The 14863-nt window shown below is 52.7% G+C and overlaps 1 protein-coding gene across 2 annotated transcripts in view; it reads right to left on the reverse strand.

Moving 5' to 3' along the window:
- ABCC4 (ATP binding cassette subfamily C member 4) overlaps positions 1-14863 on the reverse strand; it is a 203686-nt gene that overhangs the window by 3672 nt on the left and 185151 nt on the right. For both annotated transcript variants that reach the window (XM_055142190.1, XM_055142185.1), the window contains one exon: positions 8403-8537. In XM_055142190.1, the coding sequence (XP_054998165.1) occupies positions 8403-8537 (135 nt within the window). The remainder of the gene's footprint in view (positions 1-8402; positions 8538-14863) is intronic.

Below are 14863 nucleotides of genomic sequence, written 5' to 3' on the forward strand. Positions count from 1 at the left end.
GGGTGTGGCCCAAAAAGCAAAAACAAACAAATAAACAGAGCTGTACACCCCTGGATTATGTCTCTGACTTCCTCTTTCTTTTGCGTGTGGCTCCTCACTGGGCAGCCTATAGGGAGAAAAGCACCTTTCCACTAGGGTGGGCTGTGAGAGTGTGAGCTGCAGAGATTGGGGGGTGGGGGGTTATCTCGAGGACGCTTGGCGGGACAGCTCCCACTTTCTCCTGGGCCTCTCTAGGCATCTGGGGGCGTGAGGGGGACTCACCAGACTCAGGAATGAGATAAGGACTTACCTCATAGGTGCTAATGAATGGCTACGGGAGCTAAGTGTGGGGTGTCATGGGAAGGCAGCTTGGAGAAGTGTCCCCTCCGTCCACAGAGAGCGGCAGCACCCTCCTGTCACCCAGACGATGAAAACAAAGCATGGCGAGGCGAGGTGCCATCTCTGGGCACTTTTGCTATTTTTCTATCCTTTCTGTTTTTGTTTTTTTTTGGGGGGGCCACCCACGGCAATGCTCAGGGCTTGCTCCTGGCTCTGTGCTCAGGGATCACTCCTGATGGGCTCAAAGGTCTATAGGAGGTGCCAGGGATGGAACCCGGGTTGGTCACAGGCAAGGCAAATGTGCTAGCTGCTCTTTTACTCCACAGAACCCCGAAGTCGTAGCTGAGACACCTCGAAACTGGGGTGGTGGCCGGGAATCCGTGTGGCAGGACAGGGCTTCGAGCCCGGAGAGATACTGCCGTTGTGACACGTCAGTCACGAGTGACCTGGCAGGGTGGCCCCGTCTCTCCCCTGGTCAGAAAGTGAGAAGGACGCCAACCCTGGCCGAGATGAAGGGAGTCGAGGGCCTAAGGGTTCAGGTCAGGGCAAGCAGCTTGTGAGAGCATGGTTTGTTGGGGGACCGACCTCCCGACCCCTCCTTGGGGCTTATTACAGGCCCACTCACGGATGCTCCGAGAATAAGCAGGACTGAAATTCTAGGAGTCACCAAGCTGATCAAGGGAAGCAGATTGCTTCATTACTTCTTAGGAAGGGGGTCACACCGGGTGGTACCCAGGGCTTACTCCTCGCTCTGTGCTCGGGGACCCCGGTGGGGACCCCTGTGCTAGTGCCGGGAATGGAACCCGGATGGGTTGGGAGCAAGGCACCCCCCCCCCCCCCCAACTGTCCTAGCTCTGTTTGACTTGTTTGGGATCAGCTCTCGAGACAACAGCATGATCTCAGCCACGGTCATTTATCACCCTCAGGGCGTTCAGTAGGTCAGGGTCAATAGGATGGCTGCTGGCTGCAGCTGCACCCTGAGAAGGGGGTGGGGGGAGGGGCACGGATGAGCTCTGACCCCCTCACCTCGGGACCGGTCTGATCCCGGTAAGTGCATCGAGGTGCCAGACTACTTTCTGCTCCATCATCCTCTCCTTTCTTTGCTCGGAAATCACCCCAGGGGCTGGAGCAATAGCACAGGGGGAGGGCGCTTGCCTTGCACACACGGCTGAAATGGGTTCAATTCCCAGCATTCCATATGGTCCCTGACTGAGCACCACCAGGAGTAATTCCTGAATGCAAAGCCAGCATTGCTTGCTGGGTATGACACAAACAACAACAACAACAACAACAACAAAAACCCCTAACCCACCAGGATCTTGAAACCAAGGAAGACCAGCCATGGGTGAAGTCAGCCGGCATCAGAAATCCCGAGAGGCAAAAATAACCCTCTGCATGCAGACACAGAGGGTGGGGGGCCTCCTCGGGGGCGACACCCCTGCTCTAAGCTGCCGGGGGAATCCTAAGGCGTGCCTCCGAGGAAGTGTGTGGCGAAACCTTCTTTGCCCGAGCATGAGCATCTGTCAGGGCCAAGTCCTCAGAGAAGCTCCTGAGTCTGAGCCGCACTGTGGCTGCCCATATGGGGACTCCAGGAACCTGCACCCACAACTTCTGCCTCAGTTTCTCTCTCTCTCAAGGGTCGGACTCCAAATGCGGGTGGTGGGAATAAAACCAAAGCAGCACAAGGTCTGTGTACTGATGCAAAAGAGCGAGGGAAAGCAACAAGGCAAATGCAGCGGCGATGGTAAGTGTCCACTGATGGGTGGGAATGATTTAAAGCCAAGTAGGACACATTCCGAGAGGCCACACAATCCATCAAGGACGGGAAAATGTGACCGAGCCAACGATGACCACGGCTAAGGAAGAAATGGCAGAGAGAAAGGAGGAAAAAAATGCAAGAACTGACAGTTTTATTGAATGTAGCACTAAGATTAGCCACTGCTCAGACACACAGAAGGAGCTGCGGAAGGTAAGGCTGGGAGAGAGGTTCGATTCCAGGCACAGAGCTGAGACTCAGCAGCGGACACTTACCAAGGCGTTTGGTTATGAGTTCAAAGCCTCGGCACCCGACATGCGCCTACTGTGGTGCCAGTGGCAACCGTTGTCTTTTGGGACTCCAGGGGCCACGTGCGACTCCCGGCCCCGCTGCAGCCAGGTGTGTGCTAGCAGCACAGAAAGCGGTGTGAGCCCCAGCAAGCACCTCAGCTGGAGAGATGTGTGATTGCCGAGGCTAAGAAGTACGGTTCTTGGCCAGTACCTGTGAGCACTGCAGAGACTCCCCAGATGGGATTGTGACTGCAGCTCAGTGCCCTGACTGAGACCCCTGGTTAGTAGGGAGCATACATCAAGGAGTGCAAACCTCAGTGAGCACTGCAGCTTGGGGGGACCGTATGAAGGGTCAGGGGTCAAAATAGAGATGACCACGTGCAAGGAAAGTGCCTTAACCCGTAACAGGCTCCACAGGGAGAGACCGACGAGCAAAGGCAGACACGCACAGGAGCCCGCAGGCCACCAGCACACAGGGAAGGGCGGGGAGGAAGAAAAAAACTAACAACAGAATAGGTGAAAAAAAATTACTGCCCCCAACTAGCGCACTGGCCAGAAATTAATTTGGAACTAGAAGAGATCAGGAGAAATAGCTTTATTTCTCCTGATGATACAATGACGATACAACATATATTTAGGAGCACTATCTGTAGCACTGTCATCCCATTGTTCATCGATTTGCTTGAGCAGGCACCAGTAATGTCTGCGTTGTGAGATTTGTTGTTACTGCTTTTGGCATAATGAATACGCCACGGGGAGCTTGCCAGGCTCTGCTGACATTTAGTACATGTTCGGAAAGTGGAGAAACATAGTCCAATTAAAAAAATATTTTTTTTTCAAAGCTACAATCCAAAGAACTTCTACAAGCAAAAGGCCGGTAGCTCGAGATTGAAGCATTCCAGGGGAAGGGAATGGTCTTCAAAATAAAGGAGACATCTTTGGGCATCCAGGAAAGATGGATTCTCATGGCCTTGGATGTCTCCGGAGAAACGGACAATCTCCAATTCTCCAGAGGCACAGACTTCATAGCAAAGATGATAATGATGAGGTGAGAGATGGCGTGGATTTCAGCAGCAGCAAATCAAAATTAGAGCTGGACCAAATATTCCCCACACAGGCTGTGCCAGGGACCCCAGAGCCCATAAACCCTCCCTTGGGTAGAGCAATGTTGTACACAACTTGATTTGGGGGTGGGGGGGGGGTTGCTTTTGGGCCACACCCATCTGCGCCCAGGGCTCAAACTGGGGTTGACCATAGGCCTTAACCTCTGGGCTACCTCCCTGGTGTACAACTGGATTCTCTCACTGCTGCCCACAATAAAAACTACATTTCACATCGGACTCAGTACAGATCCGTCATCTTGCACTTCGCTATGTCCAAAGAGACTGGTGAAGTACTGATAATGCCTAGTAAAGGAGCACTGCTGGTGCTCTTCCGGTCCATTTCGCTTCTAGTTTACTTCGTTTGTTGTTGTGAGCTTTGGGGGGGGGCGGGGGGCGGGGGAGGCAGTAGGGTTCGGGGGCCACTTGGGTGCTGGGGATGGAGCTCAGGTGGTCCTCACACGTGCTCGACCACGCCCCGGCCATGCCTGTTTTATTTCCTAAAACCCACACTGGTCCTGTAGGTGATCCTGGGAGGGGAGGTGTTCCCGGCGCGCCTTCCGCCCAGAGATGAACCAAGAGCCGCGGCACGAGAAGCAGAGCCTCCCGCCTACTGACTGTGATCCTGAGGTCTCCTAACCCATTTTGGCACCAGAGCAGATTCTTGCAGCCATCCATTTTGACTGTGAACTGAGCTAAAGTATTAGAAACCCAAAACCGCGCGGCCGCTATTGCGGCCGCGCGGGCTCAAAGTCTTCACTTTTACCAAGGAAGAGAAATTATTAGATGATGCTTATTCAGCAGGTCTGATTGTTGGGGAAAATTTCCAATCAACAATAGTGAGTTCTGTATGGAAATATGAAATGTACTCTATATATAGAGAGAATAATGGGAATATCATCAACTACTTAGATGGGGGTGGGGTGTGAGGGGGGGTGTATTGGGGTTCTTGGTGGTGGAACGGGTGCACTGGTGAAGGGATGGTGGTTTAATCAGTATTTGACTGTGACTTAAACCTGAAAGCTTTGTATTTTTTTTTGTTTTCACGGTGGTTCAATAAAATCAATGAAATAAAAAAAAAAAAAAACCCACACTGGTCCTAAGGAGCTGAAAGAGACGGTACAGTCCCACAAAGGGGCTCCCAGAACCTGGGAATCAGCAGTTGCAAAGAGGCTCTTTTTTTTTTTTCTTTTTGGGTCACACCCAGTGATGCTCAGGGATTACTCCTGGCTCTGCACTCAGGAATTACCCCTGACGGTGCTCAGAGGCTCAGAGGACCATATAGGATGCCAGGGATCGGTCCCAGGTCGGCTGAGTGCAAGGCAAATGCCCTACCCGATGTGCTATCAATCCGGCCCCCAATAGACTCTTTAAAAGAAACAAATTCTGGGGGCAGGAGCGATAGGACAGTGGGGTAGGGTGCTCGTCTTGCACACTGCCCACCAGATTCCAGTCCCAGCACCACCTACGGGCCACCAAGCTCTGCCAGGGTGACCCAAGTGCAGAGCCAAGAGTAAGCCTCGAGCACCCCCGGGTGTGACCCAAATCCCACTCACTACCCGCCTCCCCTCCCCAAAGCAACACATCTAGGATGAGAGATGCAAGTCTTCTGAAAGGGCTCAAAGTGGAAGTCAGAAGGGAGAGCATTTGAACGGAACCTTGGTGGTGGAACAGAGAGAGGGGAGCTGCCTTGTTACTGTTTAGACTCAGGAGGCAACAATCAGCAGGATTCCCAGAAGAAACAAACACACGTGAAACAGTGATTCAGTATATGCAAGAGGCCTGGGTTGGGTCTCCGAGGAGTGCTGGCATTCGTGCTGAGCACTGAGCCAGGAGCAGCCCTCAGTAGTGGAAGCATTCCTCTCACTCCCCAAAATGCCCAGTGTGTTTTTTTTTTTGGGGGGGTGGGGAATTATATTCAAGTATTGCAAGTTCTTTTTTTCCCCCAAAGATTAATAATTCTTGGGGCTGGAGCAATAGCACAGCAGGTAGGGCGTTTGCTTTGCACGCGGCCGACCCGGGTTTGAATCCCAGCATCCCATATGGTCCCCTGAGCACCGACAGGAGTAATTCCTGAGTGAAGAACCAGGAGTAACCCCTGTGCATCGCCGGGTGTGATCCAAAAAGCAAAAAAAAAAAAAAAAAAAAAAATTAGTAATTCTTAAGTATGGATTACTGGTGCCTGCTCGAGCAAACTGATGAGCAATGGGACGACAGTGCGAAGTATGGATAACTATATGGAACATACTCTCAAAAAAAAAAATACATGGGCTAAACCAATGTGTATAAAAAGGGTAAGATTAGGGTTGGAGTGATAGTACAACAGGTAGGGCAATGGCCTTGCATGCAGCCAACCTGGGTTCGATCCCTGGCAACCCAGATGGTCCCCCATGCACCATCAGGAGTGATCCCTGAGTGCAGAGCCAGGAGTGAGCCCTGAGCACTGTGGGTATGGACCCAAACAAAAATAAAAACAAAAAACAAAAAACGAAAGGGGAAGGTGAAATGGCACAGCTGGATTCTGCCGCTGAGAGGAGAAACATCTATGGGTGGGGGCAGAAGATCCACCAGGACCGGCAGAAAGCAAAGTGCAGGGGGCCCTACCTTAGTTTTGCACAAGAGCCCAAAGCCTTACGTGCGTCAAAGAAAGTGCTTTAAACTAGTAGAAAGAAAAAAAGTTAAGATACAAATGGGCAAAAGCACACTCCCTGCCGAGAGCTCAAACTGTGCACATCTGTGGACTGAAACTCACAGCACTGAAATAACCCACACGAAAAATGACGGGCCGTGCAGTGGGAAAGCTGTTCCCAGAGGAATGGCCAGTTTACCTCGTGACACCCAGGTCACATCCTCTGGACCATGGCAGGGCCAGCCTGGTGGCTCAGTGGCAGGATGCAGGTCTCACTGTGGGGTGTGTGAGGCCTTGGGTTTGACCCCCAGCACCCAAAGAACCTGAGTAAGAACGGGGAAGACCCAAATGGGGGGATGTAAAAAAGTAGACTGAGAAGGGCTGCGGCGATAGTACAGCGGGGAGGGCGTTTGCCTGGCACGAGGCCCACCCGGGTTTGATCCACGGCATCCCGTAGGGTTTCCTGGGCACTGCCAGGGGTAACTCCTAAGAGAAGAGCCAGGAACAATCCCTGAGCATCACCGGGCATAGCCCAAACAAAATAAAACAAAAAAGGAGACTGAGCTATTAAACCCTTGCTCTTCCCTGTAGTTCATGCCCTATGATCATTTACAAAAAAGACCTCGGAATAGGGACTCAACAAACACACAATAGTACGTGTTCAAGTGAACACACATTATTAACGGGGCTGAAGTTGCCCAGAGAGCACTGCTCTGACCCCAAGGCCACAGGAGCCAACGCTGATGAACACAGCAGACGAGCCAAGAGCTAAATCCCAGCACCCTAACGTGCCGGAGGCTTCTCGCCACCAGGTCGTGAAAGGCCACTTGGAAGGATTTCTTTGTGACATTTCATTTGGGGGCTACCCCTAGTGGGGTGAGGGGTTACCGCTGGCTCTGTGCTTGGGGGAGGGGTCACTCCAGAAGCGCTCAGGAAACCAGGTGATACTGGGGGTGCCCACGGTTAGGGAGTGCTTCTGTCCTTGGGAGGGGCAGGGGAGGTGGGGTTCCGTCTCAGGAGCTGGCTGGAGCTCAGAGGGCACTGAAGATCCAAACCGGCCGCCCCCGGCTGCTCCCCTCCCGTTCCCGCTTAAACGGGCACAGCTCGGAGACCCTCGGTGGGAGCACAGAGCAGGGCTGCCAAAACCAACCCCCCAACGAACACCTAAACCCACTGAGCACCCACCGTGTTCTTCCCCACCCTCAGGCTTACACCCTGACGACAAGCGAGAGTGTCTAACGTGAGGATCTGCCCCCAGACTAGTGCTCTAAAGTCACGGACCAAATGCGGAGTCTGAAAATAATATAGAATTCATTGCCATGTAAAAAATAAATAAAGCAGAGTCTGAGGGAGGGAGGCCTGGCTCCAGGCAGGTCTCCGGACACGGCAGGGGAGCACTCTGCATTTCTCAGGGGGACTCGGTGATGGAGGGGACCAGGACTGTGTTTTAGGTCAATCTTCCACGCACGGGGACCACAGAGTACGGGAACACGGGTTCTGCACCCACAGTTCGGCTGACGGGCCGAATAAGGCGCAAGCGATTTTATTCCACTTTACAGTGACAATCTGGGACACGCAGCATTCAAGCAGGAAGGAAACACACAGCGTAGTGAGACCGTCCTGGGTCTCTCTTCATTTGCCACACCTGGTGGTGCTCAGGGCTGACTCCTGGCTCTGTGCTCAGGGATCACGCCTGGAGGGGCTCAGGGCTGACTCCTGGCTCTGTGCTCAGGGGCCACCTTGGATGCTGAGGTTTCTAACCTGGGTCAGCCACACACAAGGCAAGTTCCTGAAGCCTTGGACTCTCTCTGGCACCCACAATTTTTCTTATCTAATTAGGAAACAGGACCCCCCACTAAAACAAGCCCCCCTACACTTGCATGCTAGGCCTATCTACAGGAGTCGCTCTGAACAAGAGCCCCTGCTGACTGTCTCTGCCCCTCACTTCCTCCTCGCACCCTGACAGCGAGCACTTCTCAAGGGCACTGGGCACCCATCTGCATGAAACAGAACGGGGGTCCCCCCAAAGCGGAGTCTTCTGGGCGGCCGGGGCCCCGGGAAGTGGGGAGTCCCCTCAGGGCTCTCCTGGGGGGGGGGTGCACCTGCTTGCACCCGTGCGTGCACCCTCAGCAGACCTGACTTCAACCTGGGATGATGTGGACTGCGGAGGCCCCGGCCCGGAGCTGCGTCTCCGCAGGCTTGTAATTGAGGAGGGCCCAGAGTGCTCGTTTTCCCAGCCCTGGAGCCGGAGCGCGCGCGCGGGGCCGGCGGAGACGGATGCTAATTACCACCCGGCGTGGCGAGCTCACCTGTTTTGCTGTTTCCATGAGGGCAGCAGCCTCGGCCTTGCCCAGTTGTTGCACCATCTTGGAAAATAGGCTCTCTTTATTCTGCAGCAAAATATATGGCTCATCATATTCCTTCAGCCTGCCTGCGTCCAAAACCTGTTAATCAGCAGAAAGAAGGCCATTAGCACACAATGTTTTGCAGCAACATATTATAGCTCAGACAATATTTCGGAAAGGGGCGGGAGACGGAGAATAGAAGGGCTCCATTTGGGTGGTAGCATCTATTTTGCCTGGCTGGTGTTTAAATGGTTTGATTACCCCATTTGACGAGGCAGACAAAGGCCCATCCCGACCTTTTATTATTTATAATGTTATAGGAAAGGGAGAAAATGAAAGTTTCAGGCTATTATTATGGACACTCAGCAGTCCTGTGGCATTCTGTGCCCCGCCAAGGGCATCTGGGGTTGTTTTCGTTGGTTTGGGCTTTTTTTTTTTTTTTGCTCGTGGCCCGGGCTCGGAGGGCTGATGGGGATGGACATTCAGAGTGGCGGGAATTTGTTGATGGCAGACAAACTCAATGCGTGGAGAGAGAGGGTGGTGATGTCACACAAGCCCGGCCAGGTGGTGAGGTTCTCGCTCATCTGGGGGCAGAGAGGCCTGAGCACATGTGGAAAAGCAGTCAATGCTCCCAGAATTTTTTTATTCCAGGAGGTGCTGGCGCCTGTGGCTGGACAGGAGGGGAGAAAACCCTAGCGAGGAGGGCCAGGGGTCGCTTGGTCCTTGGGCGGGAAAGGCTGGCCGGAAGTGCAGCCAGGACCCCGGTCAATTAACGTTTCAAGAAGCGTTAATTGCTCGGCCCAGAGGAAATCACTAGAAATCCAATTTTTTCCCCATGGATAAGACAAAAGAAGCAGTTAAGAAATTGAGCTCCAAGGTCCAGTGACAGCTGGGCGGCGCGGCACAGGGGACAGCGCGGGAGGAACTGCCCAGACCGGTGAGTGTCCGTTCTCACGATTATCTCTGCCTTTTTCTCTTCCTTCAGTGGTGGGGCTTTGTAGCCGTTTTATTGCTCATTAATATGTCCTGGACTGGAGCGATAGCACAGCGGGTAGGGCATTTGCCTTGCACGCGGCCAACCCGGGTTCGATTCCTCCATCCCTCTTGGAGAGCCCGGCAAGCTCCCTCCCCGTGGCATGTTCGATATGCCAAAAACAGTAACAACAAATCTCACAATGGAGACGTTACTGGTGCCCACTCGAGCAAATCGATGAACAATGAGTAGCTTGCCTGGTGCTTTAGTGCTAACATGTCAAGAGGCAACCGACAAGGAGAGGACAGGGCTCTGAATTCCGCATTTCTAACTCCTTGGTGACTCCGAGGGCTGAAACAATCAGCACAAATGAGGGGTGAGAGAGACGCATCCTGCTGTTCCTTGGTGCCCTAAGTCCTTTGGTTGGTCGGGTCCTAGTTAGAGTCAATTCCTCGGAAGAGAATAGGCCGGAGCGAAGCAGGACCGTGTTTTTCTACATCTGGGGAGTGCTGCTAATTCCAACCCGGGGTATATTCAGTTGGGGAAACATTTATTAAGTCTTATAAAGGGCATTTTCCTGTTAATCTTTTGTTTACTACGGTGAATCGCTGCTAAGGGCAGTTTTCTCAAAAGAGTTCAAGAATAATTGAATCTGTCACATCGACACAATAATTAAGACGTCCTATAATTTGGCACGCCAATTTAGATGCCCCGAATGTGTAATTTTACTTAAGCATAGCATTATAGACTATAACCAATCCTCCTGACGCTGAAGAAAGAGGGGGGAAATGCAATTTTAAAATATAGGTCTCTCACCCGCCCAAGACTAGAGTAAATAAGTGAATCAAATTACTTCATACAATGAACAACTTTATATTCTGCATCAGCAACAAGAAAGACTTGTAAAAGTCACTTCAGAGTTGGTGGAAGGTGAGTTCTTTGGCTCTCGAGTCTGGAGTCTATTGAAGGGAAAGTATTGCTAATCTTTCATTCTTCTCAAACTTTTGATTATTATTCAAATGAGTGATGAGTAAGTTTTTTCCACTTTTTCTCATATTGTCTGAAAGCCCACGAATGCCACCGAGGTTAAGTCATTTTCAGAACTGCCCAGTATCTAGAAAGGCTGAATGTGGGGGGGGAGGGGGTGTGAATAAGGGTAGGTGGCTGGGAACAACCAACACCCAAAACTGAATGCCCTAAAAAAGGTAACAAAATTAACAGCACACATTTCAGAAAAATCGTTTTGGTCAAAAATACTTTGAGCCCTGAAAGCACCTGCAAGTTAATGCCAATGCATCATACTTTGTAAAGGAAAATTTCCATTAGTTCCAATGCTTAATAATTTTACTAAAAGTCCAATTTTAACTTCTGTATGAGGACGATTTAAGAAAGTGAAATTAACACACCTCCTTAATTATACTCATGGCGTGCCCTGCGTTGAAGCACAGAATCTTCGGCGAATTCAGGAGGGTAAGAGATGGGATTGTGTATAAATGTGTCACGAAGAACAATGGCCTCCTGATCATCAATAAAATCCTTAACTAAATGAGCAGATTTCTGGCTGGAGCAATAGCGTAGCAGGTAGGGCACTCGCCTTATATGTGGCCGACCCAGGTATGATTCCTGAGCACAGAGTGAGGAGTAATCCCGGGCTCCCAAACAAAAAGTGGTAGAAATTTGAATTTGAAAAAGAAAATTGAAAAACAGTGCACTGAGAACTTACTGTGTCCCATGCGTCACAATCACACCTGTTAATTCTCAAGGCGGATGTGGTACATATTTTCCCTCCTCTCATTCTTCCTGTCAGTCCACCCACCCATCCATCATTCCCTGCTTCTTTACTTCAATCACCCCACACTCCTCTCCATCCACCCACCCACCCTCCATCCCTTCCCCCTCCCTCCTCCCTCAGGACCAATTACCACACCAGGATTCCGGCAGTGAAGGAGTCAGGGCTGAGCGAGAAGCAGCCATAAAACTCAGGGGACGAGGACAAAGACAGTCTCAAAAGTTCGCCAACGCTAGCGCTGGGATTCGAACCCAGAGTCGGTTATTCTCCCCTCCCTACGTGAATTCCAGAGAAGGAAACGCATCATCGGAGGGAAACTCCCACTCATTCTTGAATTTATTCAGGAAGCGGTCGTCACTGCAAACTAAGGGTGAATTCCTCGGAACACGAGGCCTGATGATGTGTAGCAAAGGAAGACCATGGGCCCTGTTTTGGCTACAGGGCATCTCATACTGGGAGAAAAGAGGCGGGAAATAAACACCTGTGTGTCTAGAATGTAAGAGAAAAAAAGAACACAGCAAGGAGTTTAGCAAGAGAAGAGACGACTCTGAGGAATGTCCATGACCGAGCTCTTAACTTATAGTTAAGCATTAGGCCCTTTGGCCAGGCCCATCTCGATGCCAGGGTAGCACACAACTCACCGCTTGCCCTGGGTCCGTTCCATCCCTCGTCGGGACCCTGCTTTTGGGGGTGCTAGGAAGTAAGGGCAGCTGAGGCTTAGGTTGAGAGATCAGATGCCCAGGAGGAAAATATCATGTAGAGTCAAATGACTCCCAGGTTACAAAAGCAAAGCATTTGCTAAGTCTTCCTGTGCCCATACAAAAAGGACATGGCTCTGAATAAACTATGCAAAGGACTCAAGGAGAAGAGAAAAACAGTATTTACAAGTCAACAGAACACTAAGAAAGAAGCTACAAATAAACACAGAGGAACGGGAGCACTGTGACGGGAGTAACCCAATAAACCTAAACTACCTGAGGCTATGTTATCCTACAGAGGAAGAGCTTCAAGAAGAATCCCTGGAAGAGTGTAGAGCCCAGATGCTTAGAGATGGGAATGGGTGGGTATCGGCCCTGGTATTGGCCATGATAAGCTGCATCCATCACCCATGATACAAGTCAGTAGTAAGGAAACTGTTGCCAGAGCATGGCTGGGTTACCGCGACCATCGGGTGAGACCACGGGGGAGAGTCCGGCGGGCACAGGGATGCAGCTACAGTGGGAGACAGGGGGACAGGGTCAGGGGCCCCAATGTGTGTGTGGGGGGGAGGGCAAGTGGCAGAGGAGAGAGTTAATGATTTTTTTGGGGGGGTCACACCCAGTGCTGCTCAGGGGTTCCTCCTGGCTCTGCACTCAGGAATTACTCCTGGTGGTGCTCGGGGAACCCTATGCCACACTGGGGACTGAACTCCGGTCAGCAAACGCCCTCCCTGCTGTCCTATCGCTTCAGCCCGCGAATGATTTTTGAGGCCTGAAACGCATGTCTATTAAGCATTGGGGAAGAGGAAGCGGAGAAGGGACGGGCAGGGGGAGGCCTCTTGGGGGACACCAGAAGGCAGTCTGGCCGCGAGAGCAGGGGTGGGAAAGCGGCCGGTAGGGCCATCTCCCCACTCCGCCTTTCAGCACCGGTCTGAGCAGGGTCGGAGCTTCCAGAACAAGCCCGGATAAAAACCACTGGGAAGTTTCTGTACAGGAAACACGTAGAATTCACTGCCAACAGCTACTGGGACCGCCTTTCTATTGAAGTATTTAGCTTTCGTGGGGGGCAGTGGGGGGCACACTCGGTGATGCTTAAGGTTTACTCCTGGCTCGGCCTTCAGGAGTCATTCCCAGAGGGTGTGGAGGACCACACGGGCTGCCGGGGGTCGAAGCAGGCAGAGCAAGAGCCCTACTTGCAGCACTAACACCCTGGGCCCTGAGCCTTTCTCTCTCTCTCTCTCTCTCTTTTTTTTTTTTTTGGTTTTTGGGTCACACCCGGCGATGCACAGGGATTACTCCTGGCTCTGCACTCAGGAATTACCCCTGGCGGTGCTCAGGGGACCATATGGGATGCTGGGATTAGAACCCGGGTCGGCCGCGTGCAAGGCAAACGCCCTACCCGCTGTGCTATTGCTCCAGCCCCGAGCCTTTCTCTTTAAAGACGCGTCTCCGGGAACCGGCTGTAGGGTCCCCTTCCCTTGAGAGTGACATGAGACACACACAAGAGGCCCCCGGCAGGCGGGTCTGCGCGTCAGCAGAGTTCCTGGGCGCCAGAGTCTGTCCAGGAACAGGCGAGGACTGACGGCGGGGCGCTCGCTGGCGGGTGCAGGAAGGAGGCCTCGTCCCGGCCTAGCCAGCCGGTTACATAAGCCCCGCGCTGCAGAGGCGGTGACGGGGCCTGCGGAGCTGCAGGGATTCCGGGCACCCGTCCTAGCTGGAGAAACGAAACGGGCCCCTTGCGACACGGCTTGAGCCATTTTCCTTGGCGGGACGCCCGCGGCTGCAGGGGCAGGGCAGGACGGGGTGGAAGGCAGCGCAGTGACGGGAACGGCTTTCAACACGCCGGTGCTGGAGGGACCTGGGGACAGTCATCCGGCCTTGCAGGGTGCTGCCTTCCCGGGGGAGGTGCAGCTCTGATTTTTCTCGGTGGCCAGAACTGGGGCCCAGATCATTCGAGGTCTTTCCAGAGTCTTCCAGGGCAAGGGCTGGAGCTCACATGCCCACCCAGCCACTCCCCTCTAAAGCTCCTGCTCCACCACCCGTGCTCCCCACCCCCTTTTTCTGGGTCACACCTGGCAATGCTCAGGGGTTACTGCTGACTCTGCACCCAGAAAGTTAACTCCTGGGGGTGCTCGGGGGACTTTGTGGAATGCTGGGGACCGAACCCACGTCAGTTGTGCGCAAAGCAAACGCCCTCCCCACGATACTATAGTTCTGGCCCTTCCGTGCTCCCCTTCTAAAGGCGGTGCTCCCCTAGACTGCACCTCCTCCCTGCCCACTAGTCCTTCCTCCTTCTGAAAATTGCACGTGACTCCAAGGCTACATTTGCAGGCAGCGTTTTTTGAAACCCCCCAAGAACCGCCAAGGATGGGGCTGGGAACGGGGAGGAACAGCGTTCCACTCAACCTCGCCACGCTCTTCCGGGCAGACCTGCTACTGGCGTGCGGAGTTTGGAGGTCTCAGCACGGACGGGGAAGGGGAATGAGTTTGCGGCCTCCAGAGGTGACAGTAACCTGCAGAGGCTGCACCTGGCCCCGGGGTGGTTCTGTGATTCGGTCCCTGGACGTTCTCGTGGGCCAGCACGACACGCTGTGCGGATAATAGCACGCAGGTGCTCCCCGGGCTGTGTCTGCGCCTGCTCCCGGGGCCAGCACCCAAGGGTGCTCCAGAGAGCTGGGGCGAGTAGTAGGGAGTAGAGGATGAGAGCCACAGGGTGGGCTGCAAAACACGTCCCGTGTGAATAGCTACTTCTAAAATTAAAGAGAGAGAGAGAAAAAAAGCCGACAGGCAGGAATCTGTTGTTGGCGCAGAGATAGTGGTGAGTATTAGGAGAAAGAGGATTTCTAATTTGTCTGTCTTGCTCCACTGTTTTTTGTCAGCTGAGCAAACGGAGACGATTAAATTAGCTGTCGTGATGACTACATCATGTTTAATAAAGTTAAAATGGAGTGAACGTCTTTATAAA

The sequence above is a fragment of the Sorex araneus genome, chromosome 1 (assembly GCF_027595985.1).
Source record: "Sorex araneus isolate mSorAra2 chromosome 1, mSorAra2.pri, whole genome shotgun sequence".
Lineage (NCBI taxonomy): Eukaryota > Metazoa > Chordata > Mammalia > Eulipotyphla > Soricidae > Sorex > Sorex araneus.